The sequence below is a fragment of the Typopeltis vanoorti genome, chromosome 8, assembly GCF_054136105.1.
Source record: "Typopeltis vanoorti isolate ZY-2024b chromosome 8, IOZ_Tvanoo_1.0, whole genome shotgun sequence".
Classification (NCBI taxonomy): domain Eukaryota; kingdom Metazoa; phylum Arthropoda; class Arachnida; order Uropygi; family Thelyphonidae; genus Typopeltis; species Typopeltis vanoorti.
Window position 1 is genome coordinate 123,398,314 of NC_143556.1, and position 22,903 is coordinate 123,421,216.

The following is a 22,903-nucleotide window of genomic DNA, read 5'->3' on the forward strand; positions in this document are numbered from 1 at the left end:
CGCAAACACCTCTGCCATGTGGAATTCGAAATCATGTTGACTGCAAAGCAGAAGTGTTCCTCGTTCGATCACACATGTCTGAGAGAACAATATTGACATCAGCTTTTCTTAAAAACTAATAACAATAAAAAAAATAGCCAGAAAATTGTTATTTACCGAAAATTGAATGTGGAGTATGTGGTATTCGCAAGAGTCTTTCAGTGCTCACATCGATTTAAAAGAGGAAACAGGAAACAACATCAAGTGAATGTATTTCGTGATGATCGTCCATTAACAATAACGAAGACAGCAGATGAGTTTAGAAATTCATTCTCATAGCTCAAGTTTTAACCTATGATGCAAACATCGAGAATGTTTCGCCTAAAAACAGAACACTCGACAGCCTTTTAGCTCCTTTGCTTGAGAATTTATTTTTATTCTTTTTTTGTTTCAGTAGTTCAGTCCCCCCCCCACACAAAAACATACATATTAATAACGTCGAAATAGTTAAAAAAATTCTACAAAAACATTTTTATCGGGAATAACTAGTTGCTGCGGAATGGACACACTTTGAAGGAGACTGAACTCTGAAAGAACGGGATTTTTTGTGTAATCACATCGAGCCCGATTTTTTTTTTTTAAATACCGTCGTATCTCTTAATAGTCTTCGGAGTAACTTGTGAACTGTTAATTTACTCATACTGATAAATACATTGGATAGTATTATAGATAATACGACGTTTATGTATAACTGATATAGTTAGGAGGGAAAAGTGCATTTCGCAGTACATCGTTTACACGCCTTTAGCTATGTATATATGATGATGATGATGAACAGTATATTTTTCTACCCACTACAGAGTGAAGGCCTCTCCCATTGAGGGAGGTTTCGGCCCATGGTAACCCAGTCCATATTGGGAGAGTGTGATATACTTGGGTGAAGGAATGTATGAAGGTGGAAGACAATCACAAACATCCATGCCTACGCGGGATTCGAACCCGCAGCCTCTTGACTGGAGAGCGGATACGCTAACCACTCGGACAACCAGGCCGGCATATATATATAATCTTGGACAGTTAGAACATCAGCTAAAGGCGAAACTGTTCCATCCAAATTCACGATATAAACTGACTGTAATTTTTCTATAAGAATGGACTGCAAGAAATGAATAGGAGCAATGTCTAATTGCTGCCAAAGGTGAGCCACCGAAGATTTGTGAAAACAGAATACTGTGATGTTGATATAATTCCTTCATATAAGCTGATGTCTCTGTTGAATAACTAGATGAATAACTGTGTGAGGAACGCCATTTAGTGAAAAGCATTAGAAATATAATTTTCCCTTCTTGTCCAAATTTTAGGAAAATTATTCTGATTTATGAGGGGTTGTAAAGAAATTGCTTAAACTATATACTGATTATCTTGATTAAAATCGAAGAATAAGTCTAGAACAGAATCAACAATAAACAAAATAGAATCATCCTGACAAAGCTCAAAAGTACAAGGGATCTTTCGGAGTTCGATAAAAGGGCTTCCTGTGGGTGCCCGTCTGGCTGCAGCCACGAATTTAAAAACAGCGGAGCTAACTGCTTTCTCAAAATGTGAGATATTCCAGATGTTTAATCAGTGGGAAAATAACCTACATTGCTTGTCTAAGAGGCGTAACTGTGGTCCTAGGTCAGTCTGTTCCCGACCCATATCTCAGTGAAATATGTGGAGGGAACTGACGAGGAACGGTATTGGCAGTTTCATGACTATACGGAAAACACTTATTTCTGCGAAGCTTTCGATTCAGTGGCCTGTATGTGTACATTAGTGTCATGAGTGAGTGAGCTATGAGATTTTTTTTTTTTTGTTTTTGTATTCATTCTTTTTATTTGACATGGGAAGTAAATAACATTTTCTGAGTACTCCGTGTGTCTGCACTACCTGCCTTTGGGCAAATAAGTAGGAAGAATTCTGAAATCGTCAAGTTCTTGACATGTCTAAAGTATCGGACTCAAATATAATATTACAGAAAGAAATGGATCTACTCTATTCACATCATGATGCATGATAATGGATGGATTTCTCAGGGAGCTCTTCTATTCTGGGAGCTCTGTTCTTTTACCCCCTCTGATTAGGGACCATTTTTGTCATTTTTTAAGAAGAGAAAGAGTACGAAGGATTAACCTCTTATTTCGATGAAATTAAAACTCGTTCCTGTCTTATTTCTCACTTTTCATTTCCCTTAGAATAATATTCAGATTCTGAAATATCTCTTCGGGGATTAAAGATCGAGCCATCCCACAATAAACCCATCATATCACATCACATTCCAGTCTTCCAGAAACATCTTTCCTGAGATCTGACTAATTTCTCTCCTGAATTGCTGCATGATATCACTTCTGTATTCCATAGATAGCGTGTTTGTAGCGCGATGACGTGTTTCTCGTCAAATATTCCGTCTCCTATTACTTTTTACACGAATAGCATACTTAGACAGACAACCTCTAATCCAACTTAAACAGTTGAATTAGCCTTCGTATCTCTTCTGTCATCCCCCCCCTCCATTCCACCTCATTGGAGTAGTATTCCTTCTTCAGTATCAATATTTTATTTCTCAAGACTAGCTCGAAAAATGGAAAATGAAAAAAGACTCATATTTCAAAATAATCAAAATATACTACTAATACTATACTGTTGGCGACTCTTTTGTACTAGTTCCTGGCATAAAACATTTCTAACATCCAACACCCTTGTTGGAAATGGAATAGTGCTCACATCCTTCTGGTGTGTGTGTGTGTGTGTGTGTGTGTGTGTGTGTGTGTGTGTGTGTGTGTGTGTGTGTGTGTGTGTATAACATGAAATTATCATTTTCCAGGTATATGATAATTTCATGTTTTTTTTTTTAATACCTTGGCTGGTGCCTGGATGGGGCTGTCCCTCCCTCCCCCCCTTTAACCAGTACACTACTGCGGGTAGCCGCTGGACTACTTTTCCATTGGTTACTTGCTGAGTTTTACGGCCCCTCGGCAGGCAACCAACTGCAGTTGCTAGAGGATGTGGTAGGGACGCAGATGCCCTTTCCACAGAGAGTTGGAGGGACAGTCACAAACATTCATGCTCTAGGCTGAATTTGAACCCGCAGTCTCTTGGGTGCAGAGTGGATACGCTAACCGCTCGGTCATCCAGGCCGGCCATATCTTTTCGGATAGAATATGGATAGAATTTTTTAAAGTACAGCAAGTTGTAATTACTGTTAAAAGTGTCGTTGTTGTTTTTGATTAACCAAGCAAATTAAAGCAGCTCATAAATTCCGAGAGGCGATAACTAACATTGATTTTTATAGTAAATATATATCTAATTAAACTAGTAATGAACTACTATCAACCGATTAAATTAAAGTTTATTTTACAATCTTCAACAATGACAAATCAAAGCGTTCATCATACCTGTGAGAGTGGACAATGGGCTGGTGTTGGAGGTGTTGGCTTCGCTGCTAGCCAGAGATGAAATGCTTGCGTATGATTCTTGACTACTCTGATTAGCTGACCCCGGTCTTGAAGATGAGGACGCACTATCTCCCAGAAGTAAACCCAATCGCATATACATATTAGTCCGAACAGGATCCTCGGCAGGAGATAATTCGTCATCTGTTTAGAAGGACAAAATGAAAATAATCTTATTTTTATATTAAAATTATCATCACTTTTATGTATATTAAAACTTAATTATATGAAAAATTTGAAAACAATGCGTTCAGAATTTGTAATGAAATAAAATGATAATGATTAATGCGTTTTAGAATAATTTATCAGCCCATTATTTTAACCATTTGATGGAACTATCTGTCAGTGATATTATTGCGTATAATACGTCTAAAATGAAAGAAAACAAAAAGTTACTTGTTGATAAGCATCACACACACACCAAAGCATCGCCTAGGTAAGGAGGGCACTATAGCATACTGTTATTAAGATGAATCAGTACTAACAATAGGTCATTATAAAGAAAGCAACTTTTAGCATGCAGTCAAACAATGGGTGGTCAAGAGACTCTCCTTTCGGGGTGAAAGGAGACTCTCTTCCCCTTTTACTTAAAAAAAAAAAAAAAAAAAACTTTTCAAACTAATGTGACAATGATTAAGCATAGTACAATTATAAGAAAGAAATTGGGTTTTTGTCCATTATCTTAAATTGATATAGTAATCATCATACCGGAAAAAACTATTAAAAATAGCCGTTTTATGAGAATATTTGTGTATATATACATAAAGTTAGTCTTAACCACTCCACTCTATATAGTAACGCACCTGTGGAAAAAATCTCGCCGCTAGTTGCTGAACGCTAGAAGGTTGGTGGTGCTTTTTTTTTAATTTTTTTATTATTTTTTTGAACTGGTGCGATTTCACTGCAGCATAAATGTTCGTACTCAAAGTATTATAAAATTAATAACTAGTCCATTGATTTTACTGATAATCCTCTTCACTTCTCCGTTGGAATAATGTGCTATATAATCTAGCTGAGTGTCACACAAGTTAGGAAACTAAACGGATGTCGCATGAATTTTTTTTTTCCCCTCCAAGGAAGAAATTTCATGATATGAGAACGAGTTGAGATGAATACTAATTTATTAATATTTTAAAACAGAAAGGGGCATAATGTGTCTCCATGGATAATACAGGTGCTTTAAATTGCTCAAACTCACTAAATCGGGTGATCTAGTATGTATGATCGAGTGCTTTTGTTTGGGAAGGGGTGGGGTGAATTATGCAATGGTACGGCATACCGGTACAGTTATTAACAGTGACATATTGGGTATCATACGACTACAGTACATATAGAAATTTGAATTGGTAATTTTATAATATTCATTAATTTTTTTTACGTTTACCTTGCAGGCAAATAAACTTAGTTATTTAATGCAATTTATATTTTCGCTACGTCTAATGTTAATATATTCACAATATAAAAGTTTCTAAATATTTTCTATATAGACATTTATTAATAATGATCGCATACGTGTTGCTTATATTTTAATATTGTACTGCAATGGATTTATGCTAATAAACTGTGTTATTGGAAGTTTATTTTTCACTTGGTTAGACTATAATAAATTTAGTTTAATCCTTTATCCAAGTGTAAGCAAACAAAGTTTGCGCCTGAAAATATCTTCAGGACTGAGGTAAGGTAGTGCAACACCAGGTAACTCCGAGCAGAGGTGGACCAAGCTCCTTGTCTCAGTATCTTCCATAATGCAAAGCACATCTCCTTGCGGACATGTATATACTGTTATGCATTAAGGGAAGGGCCACTACCCAGACAGGTTTCCTTTTGTTTAAGTGCGGGGATACTATTCCAAAATCCCCGGGATCACCTAATAATGAGCGACCCACAGGATCAGAAAGTCAGAAACGCTCATTTTCTCATCTGGAAGGGTGACAGCAACAGCCGTGCCTCAGTTAACTCCACAGGCTACAGCAGTGCCATTCATTACCCCACCACGCAGGCCCTGGGTGACAGCAACAGCCGAGCCTCAGTTAAAACTTCACGGGCTACAGCATTGCCATTCATCACCCAAGCTTTCAACCAACCGGTTGAAAGCTTGGGTGATGAATGGCTGAGTTGGGCAAGAGAAAGATCGCCCAACTCAGCTTTGTTCCACTCAGTGATAGGATCACCCCGTCACCAAGAACTTCTCAGCGTTAGCTCTACCCAGTGGCAGGCTCACCCCACCACCAGACAGAGCCATAATCTCATAATCTCAGCGGTGGCTCTACTCAGAGACGGGCAAAAACCTACCCCAAGCAGAACCTCTCATATATATTCTGCATGGGAGGCAGATCCAAACGTGGAGATACTAAGGCAGAAGCAATAGGAGAGGTCATATTTACCTATAGGAGTTGCCAACAGTTGTACCACCTTATTATTGAATTACTCTGGATTTAGAGAAAGATGTTCAAAGTTTATTTTTCACTTGGTTAGACTATAATAAATTTAGTTTCATCCTTTATCCAAGTATAAGCAAACAAAGTTTGTGCCTGAAAATATCTTCAGGACTGAGGTAAGGTAGTGCAACAGCAGGCAACTCCGAGCAAAGGTGGACCAAGCTCTCATCACTCCTTGTCTCAGTATCTCCCATAATGCAAAGCACATCTCCTTGCGGACATGTATATACTGCTATGCATCAAGGGAAGGGCCACTATCCAGACCGGTTTCAACCTTTATTGAGGTCTCTTTCACTAACCAAGTGAAAAATAAACTTCCAGCATCTTTCTCTAAATCCAGAGTAATTCAATAATAAGGTGATACACCTGTTGGCAACTCCTATAGGTAAATATGACCTCTCCTATTGCTTCTGCCTTAGTATTTCCACGTTTCGGTTTGCCTCCCACTGACGAGACCTCAATAAAGATTGAAACCTGTCTGGTAGTGGCCCTTCCCTTAATGCATAGCAGTATATACATGTCCACGAGGAGATGTGCTTTGCATTATGGGAGATACTGAGACAAGGAGTGATGAGAGCTCGGACCACCTTTGCTCGGAGTTGCACTACCTTACGTCAGTCCTGAAGATATTTTCAGGCGCAAACTTTGTTTGCTTACACTTGGATAAAGGATTAAACTAAATTTATTATAAACTGTGTTATATACTTAAGTTTCGGCTCTTATTCCAAACACATTATTGCACTATGAAGCAAAAAAATCAGGAAATCATGTTTCTTTTCATTACTTTTAATTTTCAATTTTTCCTGCTAACAAATAATGAGTAACAGCACCTAAAAAAAAAAAAAAAAGCGATAGTAGCATCATAGAAGTAAATATCTGTAGATATAGTTCGCCCACCGTTTGTAGGTCCCTGTTTCGCGTCTTTCCAATAATAGTCGATTCATGCTGAAGGGGAGAAAGAAATAAAGGACGTCCGAATTGGTCGCCAACACGCGAAATCACGTGCTTTATAGGTAAAATTTTCCAACTGTTATACAAACAACATAGTTATCTACAATAATCATAAAAGAGAAGTTAATTTTCCGACCGGTAATAATAAACAACTCATCCCACTATACGGACTGATTACCCTATTATTGGAATGGATTCTCCTTTTTCTGAGATGCGCAGAAGTGTCGAAGGATCTCTAATCGGTGGGCGAACTATAGAACGTCTGCTGAAAATTCATTTAAAGGCTTCTCGAATGTCCTGGCCAGTATTCGAACTCTGTTCTTTCTAACTATATCTCGGTTAGTTAGCTGATCACATACAGAGGTGAAATTTTCTTTTTTTTCTCTCTCTCGGAAACTTGGCTTTTTTCATCTAGCCAACCAGACAAAACCGCTAAGAAGAACGCATGAGATAATTTGCAGGCTCAATACACTGGAGCAGTGTATCGAGCCTACATAGAGTGCGATTTCTGGTCAATAATTCACACTTGGAGAAATATTCTTAGAAACGTTTTAGATATTAATGGAATTAAAGCCCACACTCATAAGAAGGATGATTCATGAAGTCCAATACGCTTGGAACAAAATACGCATTAGATAGAACTGGAGACATCCAAAGTAACATAATACTATAATATTAAGCGTCCTGGGCTATACTAAATATTTTAGCTAAGCTGTATGTGTCTGACACCCAAAAGTATATGTTACAAACAAGAAAAGCTGAAATCTTCCACAACAGTTCAGCTAGGGGTTAATAAGGAGTAGATAATCTGGAAACCGTACTCGAAAGACCAAACACGAAACTTTTTTTAACTCATTCAGACTTCTAATAAGGTGAGGGTTTCACACAGGGAGATGAAAATCATTTACCAACTAAAGATGTTGGTATTTCAAAAAATTTCACTCAAAAATATATGCGATAGTTTAATTCAAATCCACGGTCTGCAGGTTGGAGAACGATGACATGCCCATTCGCATCCAGGTAGGAGATTGGTTGGTTTGTGTGTTGAAGTAAATTTGTTGAATACTATGGATTACTTTAATTTCTCTGTTTATATTTCACGAGGTAAACATATCAGACTGCTTTAGAAAAAAAAAAAAAAGCATATAATCTCTTCGTTCCCTTTCTTTTTGTAAGCGCTGACGTAGACAGTGCCAAAAAACTGAGCCCATAAAGGTTAAGTCCGTTTTGCTCGACCTTTACTTACTGCCATATGTGATGGGGTTTTTTTTCCCTTGTCCTTGACTGCATTTTTGGATTTGGTTTTTTTTCTTTCAAGATTCGTCTTTTTACCCCGCCTTCTTAGAGAGTGCAAAATAAGTTTATCTATAGGTGCATTTTAGATTCAGCCCTTCCTTTACATGTGCGCTTATTATATTTTGAATTAAATCATAGAATGCAGCTGCTGTTAGATCTGTGCAATCAAAGCAAGGATACAGCGCTATAGCATCGCTTATGTTCTTAAAATAAAATACAGAAAAACTCATCTCATTACAAATTAATAAGCTATAAAGCATAAAAAAATTGCATGATCATCGCGTTCACTGAAACACCACTAAAATTTCTCTTTATAACATGCATTTGTCAGAGAAAAGTGCTAAATTTCAAAGCAAAAAAATGTATGCACATTTCATATATTTTCATTTCGGAGAAAGACTTTTTCTTTTTGCTTGATACTGCACTGAATTATTTCTGTAATGACTGCCTTCTACTTTCTACTTCAAAAGAAATTAATTAGATTTAATGAGAAGACACCGTTAATGTAAAATTCAGAAACTTTAACATTTTTGGAATCTTTAATTACTGCGTGACAGAAAATATCGAACTTAAAAAATGCTGACTTTTCACAAGTATTCTTGCGGGATAATTATGTGGAAAATGTCTTGCATTAAGGGCCGATTCCTAACTTTTATCTCTTCCAACTCGAGATATCGCTGTTGCATTTCTAAATGCTTCTTACTGAGGAAAAAAAAAAAAAATGCTGAATCATCAAACTTAATTCTTTGCAAGATAAGCAGGAAGTTTACGAAATGTCAGATTTAAGAGTGGAATTTAAAAATATGAACATATTTTTTATATGTTGACGTTTTTGGTGATCCGGCTAAGTTTTGTAAATGAATAAAGAAAATGAAGAAGTAGAAATGAAGATGAAACTGTTGATTTAATTTTAAAGTGCACCACTGCGAAAAGTAGACTTGACCATGTTAAAGCCACACTAGTGTAATAACGAGACAAATATTTCTAGGTCAATGCTACTCCAAATGTTATGAGGATCATAACATTTGGAATAGCCATGCACAGTCCAGATGGAGACATGCCTGCGCACTAGTAGTCGTAGAGTGTTGCTATATCTGTTCTTTGGTTCGAAACTCGTCTAGGTGGCGCAATACGGTTATAAGATGGATTTTAAAAAGGGGAGTTCGGTGGGTGGAAGTGTAGAACTCCTTGTCATGGTTGTTAGAAAACATACGAATCGACTGGAGAACACATTGAAATTAACAGGCTAAAGACACTGAGTGTATAACCTTAGTTACTTCGGCGATAATTTCATCTGCTCCAACTTACTGCATCCTAAATTTTGTAAACTTTTATGCTATACTGAAAAAAAAAAAACCCATTTATATCTGAATGGTTTAACGACATGAGCCTCTGATATAAAAATGTTGCTTTTCTAATTATCATCAAAAATACACGAACAAAGCTGAATTTACCCGCCTGGTTGGTTGTATGTAGCTTAGCTTAGCTACATTCTGCCTGATGTGAGCTCCCAACCCGTTTATTGGAGGCCTGTTGAAAAGTTCCATGTTTTGGTCTCCAGAGCAGGATTTCTGAACTAGGCAAAAATAAATTAAAAACAAAAATATATATAAAATTCACTTAAAAAATAGCAAAAATTCCCTAATCCGCCCTCTGTACGAATATAATATAGGTTTACAGAAGCCTTTTGTGGGTGGGAGCCACATAAAAAATAAAAATAAAAAATAGATCGTCCCTTGTAACTAGCTCATTTGATATATCGAATGCTCTCTCTCAAAGCCGAAGATGACTAAAAATAATCTGGCTTTCTGAAGAATTACTTTGCACACTTCTCCCTTTCCCTCTCCTCTCAATAACACGCACGTGCGCCTTGAAATATTTCTGCTGGAATCATATGTCATAATTTAGTGGGTATGTGTTAAATATCTAAGTGTTGTATGATCAATGACTGTAGAATACAACTTAATGAAATGAATGCTCTTACACTAATTCTAAAAGTATTATTTTTTAAAGAATTTTGATTAACGAACGACATTTTAGAAACGTATCATTCCACTAAATAAAGAAACTTCGTATAAAACGAAAGTTCAAGGCAGGAACTTAATATGACAAAAGATACGGGATGAATGAGTGAAGAAGTAACTTGGATGATATATTTTACCCCCATTCAGGAACCACTCTTCCAGGATTGCCGTTAAATTCGATCATAATATTCACTCAAGATATGCATAGACAACAATATTTTGGCTTTAAGCAAGTCGAGCGAATGAATGATATTCTACAGAATTTCAGTAAAACATACACTTCATGTAGTCACGTGCTTTTCATCAAGCGAAAACCATTTATGAGTATAAATAGTTTTCGGATCATCAGTTAAAAAAAAAAAAAACTTGACTTTATATTTCGAAATAAAACTAAACGTTTCATTATTGGCAGTTCACGCCGTATCGAATGCCACAGTCAATCTAGTCATCCTCTTCGTTACAGTTCTGTCAAGCATAAGTTATCCTATGATAACGTAAAGAAGTGATTAGTCATTAACTCAAATCCTCAATGTTGAAGTCAGTCTTTAGATTTAGTCCCTGATATCCACAGCAGCGTCTACTCATTCAGCTACTTGAGTCATAATGTAATACTGCTAAAGTGAAGCGTGAAAGGTGTACGCTGCAGTCTTCAGGGTTGTGCGATCTTAAGACTAAACGCTAACTATGATACTGTTAACAGGCTTTATTTTTGTCTTTAATTCTTCGATTTCTTTTAACCCAAAAGTAATTTAAATGCTAAATATATTTGTTTATGATAAAATGATTTTATAATTTTATCACCCTTCCCTTTCGAACTTCATAAATTGTAAATTCGGTCTGTTTTAGGAATAGTTTTGATTTCCTTATGGAATATTTCTTTTTTACTTTTCCGCAAACTGTGAAAAAAAAAGTATTCTACAAGGAAGTAAATGTCTCGAAACGGCACAAGCCTAATGCTTTTCCTGCAAAATGATATCTCTTCCTGTTGCTGTTGTGGTTGAAATGCAATCGACCTTTGAATGCTTTCGTCAAAGTGTAAATTCTACAACTATGTACATGTATATCGGTAACTGGATTTTCTGTTTTTTCTTCCCCAAAGAGCATTCTTCATAGAAACTCTTACAATTATTTGCAGAATTATTATATAAAATAATCATTCTAACCACTAATATGGAGCAAGGTTTGATTTATTTTCGAATATCAGAGCACATCACTTATTTTAAAATGATGTTCCTGAAAATATTGTTTGAGAAACAGTTTCAAAATCTATTTGTACCCCTACCACAACTTTTAAACTGTTTCAGTTTAAAACTTTTAAACCAAATATAATTCAGTATATAATATTAAGTTGATATTTTAAGGTGAAAAAATTAGCCTGTCGTTCTCTGAAATGCACACATATACTGTATGTAAAAAAGGAAGGAGAAATACGATAATAGCTGTTATGAACCCTGTCACTCAGGAAACCTGTATAAGCAGAGAACAATTAAGAGTCTTTTTGTCAAAACAAACCAGCTAAGATCATGACGTTTGATTGCTAGCCTGGTTCTTTATTAATTTGCATTATCATTACCATCACTAAACCTGAGAGTTCTGTGCGCACGAACAGCAGTCTTATAGCACGCACGTGATGGACTTCCAGAATGATTTCGCACCAAGACGATAAAATATCATTACTGTCCTTAAATTGCATGACAAGCTAATTTTACCCACAATGAAAATGGGCAAGTTATTTAAGAAAAACGAAAGAAAAGATAAATTTGTAAGATTATTTTAAAGTTTCTTCAAATTAATTTGCTCAGAGACTAAATTATGCTTCATTCAAAAAGCGAACAGAAATCAGTCATACAGTTCAGTTGAGTTGATCCTCTGAAGTGTTGTCATGAGAAAAGGATGACGTGTTTCAACTTGAGTATATCCAGATTTACACTTATTGCTTCTGGTTAATATTCTGTGCACCATACCTCTTTAATTGATAATATCTTTCTGCTCTCACTGTATTACTTCTACAACCACCCGTACTGTGCCAAAAAATTGTATAGCTAATGGTTTTACAAATCCTCGCTAACACTTGTCGGCCACTTTAAACCATGTCTTCCGATGCCATTCTCCAGGGAATACTGTCCAATAAATGCTGATAAATAATACGAATATTTTGGATAATGTTCCTATAAAAATGACATTCAATTCTTGTAGTGATGTTGGAGGTCTAGCCCTTGCCCTAAATTTTTCTCTCTCTAACCTCTCTTTCCAAAATCTTCAGAGCACTGTTTCTGAATGTCTCTGGCAGCATACATCGAGTGCTGGATTCATATCTATTTTCTCATGTCATCTTATCCCAAGGCAGAACATTTTTCGAAGGGCAAAGAGCAGCATTTCGTTGCTGATTCTTGGGGAAATCAAAATTCCGGGAACGACTAAGTACAGCCTTGCTTCAACAGTACTCTGACTTCACTATTAAATCAACTCAATGCCAACATTTAACAATAATTATAATGCTTTCAATAATATTTAATACTGAAAATTTTAGCTTAATAATATATCTTAGATTTGTAGGGGATGTAATGGAGATAAAAGATTTCTTTGTAGGATATATACAAGAACAACAGCTCGTTGAATTTTAAAATAAATTATTTAAATTGGAGTCATTCTAAAGGAAAAAATTATACACAGTATTTTTCATTTCACTCACAAAAGACGTAAGCCTATATTTACTACGATAGTTCGAACTGGGTAGATAATCTGGGATGTTTGCTCTAGAGTCTTGACGTGGAACATTTTATGCCACTTCAGATCTCCAATAAGCAGCGTGACAGTCTGACACAAGGCGATGAAATTCATTTAACACCTAAATTGGTTGAGTGGTGATATTAAGCACTCAGCTAATTAGGTTGGCAAGAATTGCGCAAAATGATAAGAATTATGTTCCCTAAGTGTTTTGGTTGCTAACGGATCTAGTGGTGACGAACCTAGTAGACCCGTCTCTGGTTTTCATGTAAATTTTACCTTAATTTATATGTTCTATATTAATTTTGTTTGCAGTAAATGTGAAAAGAACCTGATAAATCTGATAATCTGATATAGTAGAATAAAATAATTATTGAATAAATGCGAGCGATGACATGTTCACATTAGATTCTACTAGTTGCATTAATTCAGTGTAACGCATGAGCTTCTTTCCTCTTTCTAAAAAATCTACAACACATGCAGAATACTTATTCATAGATGAGTAATAATTCACAAATATGAATTGATGTGTCGAGGTCAAGTTACAAGTGCAATATGAATTACTTGAAGATCGTTGAATCTTTGTGAAATTGCGAGAAGGAGGTATTTCAGTAGTTCGTATATCTTTCGGCAAAAGATAATTAAAAGCAAGGTTAACATCAATGAAAAAGATCTCTGGAAATTGATATCCAACAATTCCAAATGGTAACAACATTCTGATTTCCTTAAGCGGAATGGACTCTTGTCTAATCATATTATACGCAGAGACGTCTGTGAATGTCTTTAGGCAGAAGATGATTTAACCGCACGGTATGGTACCACCACCCTGCTGACCAGGGTGTCCTGAAGTAGTTTGTGAAAGTTCAATATTTAGTCTCTAGAAGAGGTTTTCTGGAATATCAATTCTTAGCCGCCCATGGTGCAATTTACAACAGTTTTCTTTGAGAAAAAATCGTTTAGAAACAATTTTGAGTTATGTTTAAAGCACTGCTATGCTCCTGGAGATAAGGGAGATAAGTACCCTTCGACCACTTCAACCTTTAGGAGTGCAAAAGGGATGCAGACTATTGATTGAGATCAGACTGTTTTGGCCAGTCTAACTTTGTCAGTCTTCTTTCCTCAAACAATACAGGCACATCCTTTGAGTAGATCATAGTATATTATTATATTAACATTTACGTATAGAGCCTATAACCCGAATGAAACACCCGAGCTGCAGAGAAGGAAAAATTCCCCTCCCCTCCCATCGACTAACTCATCTCTTTGGAAAGCTCTTATAAAGTGATTCTTCGCGTCGTATAGCGAATTTGTTACAATAAAAGCATTATCAATCGGACAGAGCGCCGTAGGCTCTATAGGCTTAATAGCCAGACTATCACTCTTAAGAGACTGGCGAAAGTATACTTTGGTAAATAACATTTGTTATCAGGATAAAACCCTAAACATGTCCCTCTGAAATGGCGATTATGTATTGCTATTTTTCACTTTACACTATGTCTTCAAAATAGTTCGCTTCCAGTAACTTGCAAGCTTTATGCAAGCCTCACCCAAGCATTGTCCACGGAAACTGAGGTTATGGATAATAATATTGTGTCTGCATACTGCCGGTCTGCAAGACTAAGCGGATATCTCACAAACCAGCCACTGTGACAGCGTGGCATAAACGTTTCTGTATATTTTTAGGTGGAGAAATGAATTTCATCATCAGCACATTTGAGATCGTTACCTTGCTTAATGGAGGTCAAGGCGTCTCGGAAGAGAAAAAAAAAATGGGGGAAAAAACGTTTCATCTATGTAGCAAAGTTCCAGGATAATCTTGGCCTTAACCTTCCTCACGGAAATAAAATTTAACTTTATAATCGTCCGTGAGTGAAATTAAAGCGAGGGGAGATAAAATAAAAAACTGCAGATTCTGTTTGAGAGAATCTTCAGCTTCTCTCAAACAAAGAGATGCCAATGGGACAGGAATTCACAACCATTTCCCGCATCCTCCTAATCACTTTCAGTCAGTCTATATTGTCTGTCGATTTCTCCATCTCTTTAGGGACGTCATACTCGACTCGTACTGTGTAACAATCGCTGGAACTGTGATGCCAAATATGGTAGCGTATGGTAACATCTTGTTGGGAATAGAATAACTCTGAGCGGCGCACTGTTTCAAGTACTATGCACATCTAGAAGCATTTGATGTGCTTCCAGTTATTCAAACCCTCACATGCCATATTCCCATGCCACAGCATCTGGATATCACAACGAGGAGGGTTTGAATAACTGGATGCACACTAAATGGGTAGGAGCCGATTCATTTTGACAGTGCACTTCTCGAAACATTTTTCGTTACATAATTGAAATTACTTCTTATAGACATCACGTTTCAAAAGAAATACTCATTCTCTTAAAAGTATCGGAAAGATGAATAATAATTATGAATTATGATTATTCTTCTTACCAGCAATCGCTTCAGTTATGTATGTATGTACTACGAAGCGGTACAATGGATGAACGTATGACACATGTTCGGAAAAATGATTGTGGCATCTAATTTAAGTAGGTCCAGGATCATACACCAATCAGCACAGTAGGTATAGAATTAAAACTCCAGCAGGTCTACTGATGAGATAAAGTAAGCCAGTAAATGCAATTAGCGAACTTAATCATTCATCAAACCATCAGAACATAAAATTACTGAATTTCCAAAACTTGTAATCTGCAATCAAATATCGATGTTTGCTTGTATTCACCAATGGTTTGCGTGTGTATACGGATTTGGGTTATCCTGTTTCTTCAACATAAATATGAGAAAAGTTAGTCAGATTATGCTAAAACATTATTTTTAGTTTCTTCCTGTAGTTTTTAAAGTACCTATACCTTAAGTTGACAGTACCAATGGTGAGATGTACCTTACTGTTTATGAAAGTTAAATTCAGTCGAAAATGTTGAAGTCTGTAAATGTAAGCATGGGTATAGACACCACGGTCTCTTGAAAAAGGGTCGTATTTTCTTACGAAAATGCTTAGAATTCGTTATAGTTGGTATATTATGTATACTAAGCTAATTTGTTTTGATTTCGACATTCCTTGGAAGGACATCGCTGCTATTTTCTCATTTTGGTTGCTAATTATTTCTCCTGCTGAAATCAGGGATATGCTGGAGTCTGTCTGTCTGTTCTGATTGAGTAAACCGAAGAGGTACGTAAAAATTCAAAAGGGATGAAAGAAAGGTAGAAAAGGATAGGTCAGTCATATATCACAAGGCTAGTACGCCGCTTGCTAAGATAACCTTGACTCAGCTAACTTTCTCTGTTGGCATCCGGTCAAGTCAAAATGACAGGACGAGAAGGTAGAATGACACAAAAGAAAGAGGCAAACTAGTCGTTCAGCATGTTTCAAATAAAACTGCATTCCAAATGTAAGAACGTGGTTTGTAGAAATCAACAGTGGAAACTCAGGTTAGACGAAGAGTGAATGAAATTCCATTGGAAAAGAAAACAGGAATTTAAAACATGTATGGACAAAAATGATACAAATTTCATTAACGTTTATCTATTTGTTTTAATTTATTTATTTTATTTTATTTATTTATTTTTTTTGAGTTTGTTTATTTCGTATTACCTTTGAATCATATTGCATGGTTTAATTTCAGTCATTTACTTCAGTTCTTGTTGCTTTTATGCTATACTACCATTGGTTATTATAAAATTATGTATAGATTTATATATAAATTATATTTAAATTATATATAAAGTTATAAAATAATGAATAAAATTTAAATAAAGTTATAAAATAATGAATAAAATTTAAAAACAATAAGAGAGAACTAGTCAGTTCGTTGTCAGCTTGTACTGTTATTTTATAAACTTTTATTATAGTGAACTAAAAGTTTCATTCATCGATGAATGAAACTTTGACTCCCTGGAGTCTAATAATAACGATAACAATAATATTTCGAAGATAGGTGTAATTTTTACATTCCGTATCTCTGTTTGATTGGGATCGATTGGAATTACATTAACGATATTAGCCGAGTGAGTCGGTGATCACACAGAGCATTTCTACGGACAGTTGAACTTTACAGGAATATGCCGCCATTGTGTATTTTCACTTTGGAAAAAAAAAAAGATTCCGTAGCTCAGTCGGTATAGAAGAAGCCTTTCACGTGAGGAACCTTTACTGGTCTCTTTCGACTAAATGTAAGTTAGCCAGTCTCATACGGAGGTAGAGCGTTTTTTCACCGTGAAACTCAGGTCCCTCAGAACTGGCAACCCGGCCCGTGAACACACACGGATTTACAGTCATAAATACATACTTAATCCCTCATTAGGAGGACTCAACAAATCCAACAAAAATACAACTTTGAAAAAGCAGCACAAATATTTGATATTTATTCGTAGATCATTAGGGAAATTATCATAAAGAGAGAATTTCAGTTTAAACAGGAGAAGTATTTTGTTCAAGCAAAAAATTCCTCCTCATTACCCGAAACTACAGCGCGAGGACGTCATATTTGCCATTGTTGGAAAGACCTGAGTTTGAATTCTCTCTTTATGACTCGGTGAATGTTTATAAGTCTTTCATGTGATATTGAGATAAATAGGCGCATGCGATTGTCGTGGGAGAATAATTTCATCCCGGAAATTAGGAACAGAGAATAAGCGAACGCAAGCATATTATGTCATTTAATATGCATGTGTTTTCCAATTTGTTTGTTTCGAGAAATTATAAACATATCGGAGAACATACGCACATTAAATGATACTTGTGTTCGTTAATAATTTTTTGTTCAGAATTCCTACCAAAGCATCCCAGCTCGAAAACGCATTACGATAATAATAATAATGATTATCGTATGATGTACAATGGCCGTGAGTCCCCTTTACGGGGAGGTACGGCACCATCTCAGCCCCCCCCCCCTAAATTTTATCCGGGCTCAGGAACTGGCATAGCTGACGAATCAGGCCTATGGCTGGGTCAGTATTGCTGACTGTAATCCGTGTGTGTTCACGGGGCCGGTTAGCCTGCTTGGATGAAAAACCCCAGATAAATTGGTGGGAAAAACCTTGCTGTCCACGTCCAAGACCGCCTAACTTGGCTATGGCTGAGGAAGATCCTCGCGTCGTCGACGGGAATCGAACCCAGGACACTCCTTCCCCAGGCACTGACTGCGAAGCGCATAGCCACTCGGCTAACCACGCGGACAACGCATTACGATTAATCATTAAGATTATGAAATTCTTGTGATAATTAGTTATATTATTATGAAGGAAATTATTATTAGAAAACAGTGGTATAGTGCCATAAAGCAAGTGTTGTATCTCGAAAATTCGAAACGAAGCCATTTTTTAAAAAATTCAATAGTATTTACTAAATTACTATTTGTACATTGCCATACAAGATTGGAATTCACTAATTTTCTTTCTCGCACCATTGCGCAATACGATCAAAAGTGAGACGTACTTTAGGTTTGTCCTTAAGCTTGTTTTGTTTTACCGGAAGGTAAGCTTTGCCACTACATCAGACCAGCTACCTCACCGTCAAAAAACATCCATAAGGCCTCTCACATCAAGAGGAAGAGTTCATAAGCGTCACGCGACTATTCCTTGTGTAGAGAATTTTTTCTCTCCTTCTGAATACCTTAATTATTTAACACACTGAGAAAAATACTTCCACGTCCGCAATCAAGTCGTACAATACCAACAACCGCCCATTGCAGTTCAAGAAAGTCGCGTACTTCCGGGATTACTAGTCGATTTGTATTTGTAAATGACAGCTAGCGAATAGTATAATGACAGAAATCTACGATTTTAAACTAATTAAATTTTATCTCTCATTTTAGCGCTTTGCTTTCTTCACAATTAATATCAAAACACTGAAACTTGGTCATTTTGTAATGGTAATATATATAAAAAATAATAATACAAAAAAAAGGCTGTCTGTATTCTAATGTTATCACTAGTTTTATCATCATGAGCAACGATATAATATATATATATATATATATATATATATATACACAGTATATAAACAAACTACTGCACAGGGCTCCATTACGCAGGTTGCGTACTGGAGCTCTGACTTAACTCGAAAATTTCTAAGTCTGTCCTCTAAGATTGGTGGTGCTGGAATATTTTTCTTAATCCGTAATTTGCTATAGGATTCCCTCGATTCGAGGACTGGTTTGCAACCAAAAAGATTGACCGTCTACATATTTCCAAGCATGCTGTTATAGAGTCTATAGCTCATAATTAATGCCATATATAGAGCAAGTTCACTGCATGATGTATTTAGATATTGTTTAAATATTAAGTATAAACCTGGTTATAGTTGCTAATTGTATTTGACAATATAACAGCCTACACATGAAAAACAAATTTTAGGGGGGAGAGAGAGAGAGAGAATTGCTGATAATAAAATATGTATTTTACAAAAGATAGCTTTACAAGGGCATGTTCAATTTTACCTGAAAATTCTGCATGGTTATCAACACCTATTCTACGAGGCCGAAGATGACGAGTTTTCTCCCAAGGAACCCAAGAGAGTTTAGGGCTAGACAGGTATTCACCCTCCTCATGCAGTGTTGAAGATGCTAAAAGATGAAAATAAATTGCTGTTCAAGGAAGTAAATAACTGGTAATTCTTCGTAAGACAGAAATATAACAAAAGTATACGATGATTTTTGGATTTATTCTGTTATAGTTATGATTATTTTTTGCTTCTTAAACAGAAGACGTAAACAAAGTGAACCTAATACTTGTTGATACTTTTCGCTTAAAGCTGAAATTATCATGAAAAAGTCATAACAGGGCAGCCATTTCATTTAAATTCAACGCAACGTTTGAACCAGAATTCGGGTCGAACGCCTCTGTTTTGATTTCGAATAATTTCTCTTATGATGATAATAATAATAATAATAATACGAAGAAGAAGGAGAAGAAATGGATAGCGCCTTCTCTATCCAACCAGTGTCAGGCTGTGTGTTTGAATTTCACTGTGTCATGGTTATTTTTCAATAGGTAGTACACGATTTTCGCCGTCCAGTGTGAGACTCCTACACTGCGTAAGAATACCAGATGTGACTACAAAGGATTCCACGTCATGTCTTTAGACAGGGATTTCTGGATTATCTACCTTTAGTTTGCATATATTACAAATGTAACACAAGATTATAACTTTTCGCTGGTGGAATATACATAAAAAAGAAGAAAATAAATAGCTCACAGAGCTATTTATCGGACTTATCTTGGGGATTGAGTTATCATCCATGCAGGGGTCATCTGTATCTGGATTTTATTATTTTTTTATTTTAGACAAATCAACCTTAGTGGATAGTGTGAACACTTGTGGCAATGATATTATGATAAGGTTATATATGTAACTAGCAGGATCTAAAGAAAATTCAATATATCATAGCTTCAAACTTCTATTCTATGCAGCTTCAAACTTCTATTCTATGCAGCTTCAAACTTCTATTCTATGCACTACTGATATATATATGTGTGTGTGTGTGTGTGTGTGTGTGTGTGTGTGTGTGTGTGTGTGTGTGTGTGTGTGTGTGTGTGTGTGTGTGTGTAGAAAGTATTTTACCTTGGGTATAATAAATGTTAAAAATACTAAGCTATTTTAAACCTGGTTTTACTCCATTTCCAAGTAAGCAAACAGACAAGTCAAGTTTGCGCCTGCAAGTATTGCAATTGTGTGGGATCACCTAGACTTGCAAATACTTGCAGGCGCAAACTTGACTTACTTGTGTTTGCTTACTTGAAATGGAGTAAAACCAGGTTTAAAATAGCTTGGTATCTTTAACATATATATATATATATATATATATATATGCGTTTTACAAGTTTGCTTATATTACTAAATATTGCCCTCTCACGTCACTCTAAACTCTAGCAGAGCACTCAAACAAATGCGAAGTGTCTTCTGACTTCACCATAATGTCGCCTTTATTTAATTATAAACGCTTTGAGGAAGCATCCATACAATGTCATCTTCAACACATATTAAAGCAGTGACCAATAAGTCTCTTAGGAAAATATTTTCGTTTCTGAATGATGGCATGGAAGCACATGGAAACTTCTGACTACCAGTTCCTATGAGAAATGTTGTTTACAAAGGAACATAATTAATTTATCTTCATATTTCATATTCAAAAGAAGCAGAAATACAAGGCGTCGTCAACTTTTGATACAGGAAGTAAGTGGCCTATGAAAACTTGGAAAGTATATCGTATTCAAGAAAAGTCCTTTCTAATCTCAGAGCAGCCTCAAGATATATGCAGAAAATGTACTTTTTTGATAAGCAAAGGTGAGCTGCGAGCACTTTGCCATCAAAAAAAAGTTGACCAAGTGTTATGTCGTATTGCCTTCGGTAAAAGAGAAGCAATGACGTCAGAGGAAACCATGTCACCATGGAAACGAAAATAGGCATTTTGTTAAGCAAAGAAGCTTTCAAACTTCGGTAATAATGTACAGAAAACAGGGGAGAGGGGGAGACAAGGTGGTGTGTGTATGTGTGTGTGTGTGAGAGAGAGAGAGAGAGAGAGAGAGAGATGTCGCAATATTGGAATAAAAATTCTTATTTCCTACAAGCCATATTCATTGAAATTTTATCACGGCATCTAAAATTCTTAAGATTTCAGTTCATGGAAGTGTATTATTTATGAAGATTTTTTGGTAACACCTGGGTCACATCTTCGAAGGCCTGTTTACTTTAAGGAAAAAATCTTACTGATCAAACAAATAAAAAAGAAAGTATTCTCAAGAAGGAGAATGGATTGTGAGAATGATCGTTTGAAATGTGAAGATATAAAATTCTTTCATTTCACAATTTTTCGAAAGTACCGTTTTTTCCACTTTAGTGTAGAAGACACGACTGCATAAGACGCATATTGGAAACCAATAGGAAGAGGCGGTTTTATAAAAGAGGCAGTCAAGGATTTCACAGTGGCTTTGCACCTTAAAACTACTATATATGGCTGATATATTATTCATGAAGTCATGGATGTATTTTTTTATGAATTTTGATTTCTAAAGAAATCGTAGTTAAGGCTCTGATATAATTTCAGATGATTAAAGATGATCAGAGATCAAAGTTTTTTTGTTTGTTTTTGCTGTTGTTATGCAAACTAAGCGAAATTAATAATGTTCGAGTAGCTAATTGATAAAAATATCAGATATCTGTTGCATTTTTTTGTCCGAGTTTAGGAAGCTCGTTAAGAATGTATTCTGTTTGCAAAATCTTATATGATGAAAATAACATGATATTAGAAAAATATTCTACACTTAGATTAGCGGGAGGGAAGTTTCATTAAATTTCAAATAACTCAAAAATGTGTTTGATAAGCATGAATTTGTAATAATTAAAACAGATTATATAACAACAAAGAAGCGTTTATTGGCTTGGTCTAAATTTTCACATTACGAAGTTAATTATTTATGGAAATTACCGAGTTTCGACTCCCTGTTATTCAATTTCTCGGAGAGGCTACATAACAGGAATAACCGAATAACTCAGTAGATGAAGCTCAACTCTCAGCTAAGAAGATAGACACGAAACGAGAGGCCTGAAGATGCTTTGAAAAAGTTTCTTTAGATCAGCTTCTTTTTTTTTAATCTGGCTTATTTAGCTCACCCAGTAATAATATATTATGGTTTGCATAAAAAATACGCAGAACTTTTACAACATCTATTTTTGAATATTTTTAAAATACTGACTGTTACCCGGTTTAGGATTACTTTTCCATTCTTGAATCTAGATAACATCAACTTTTGGATAACATGGATTTGACCAATGATAAACTGATTGATCGATACTGTTGATTTTCAAATTAAAAAAAAAAAAAAAATCACTGATGGTGATTTTCCTCGTAACATTTCCGAAGAAAAGCCATAAGGATGTCACTACATTTGGTATTCGGTAGGAAAGATCTGAGTTTGAATCCCGTCTAAAACGAAAAGACTTTAAGGACCACGTAAGGTAACAAGCCTTAAAAGTTCAGC

The 22,903-nt window shown here is 35.8% G+C and overlaps 1 protein-coding gene across 4 annotated transcripts in view; it reads right to left on the minus strand.

Annotated features, from left to right (window-relative positions):
* LOC150104326 (protein TANC2-like) overlaps positions 1-22,903 on the minus strand; it is a 360,557-nt gene that overhangs the window by 113,595 nt on the left and 224,059 nt on the right. For all 4 annotated transcript variants that reach the window (XM_090396298.1, XM_090396296.1, XM_090396297.1 and 1 more), the window contains 2 exons: positions 19,363-19,488; positions 3,414-3,614 (listed from right to left, as the gene is read on the minus strand). In XM_090396298.1, the coding sequence (XP_090252424.1) occupies positions 3,414-3,614; positions 19,363-19,488 (327 nt within the window). The remainder of the gene's footprint in view (positions 1-3,413; positions 3,615-19,362; positions 19,489-22,903) is intronic.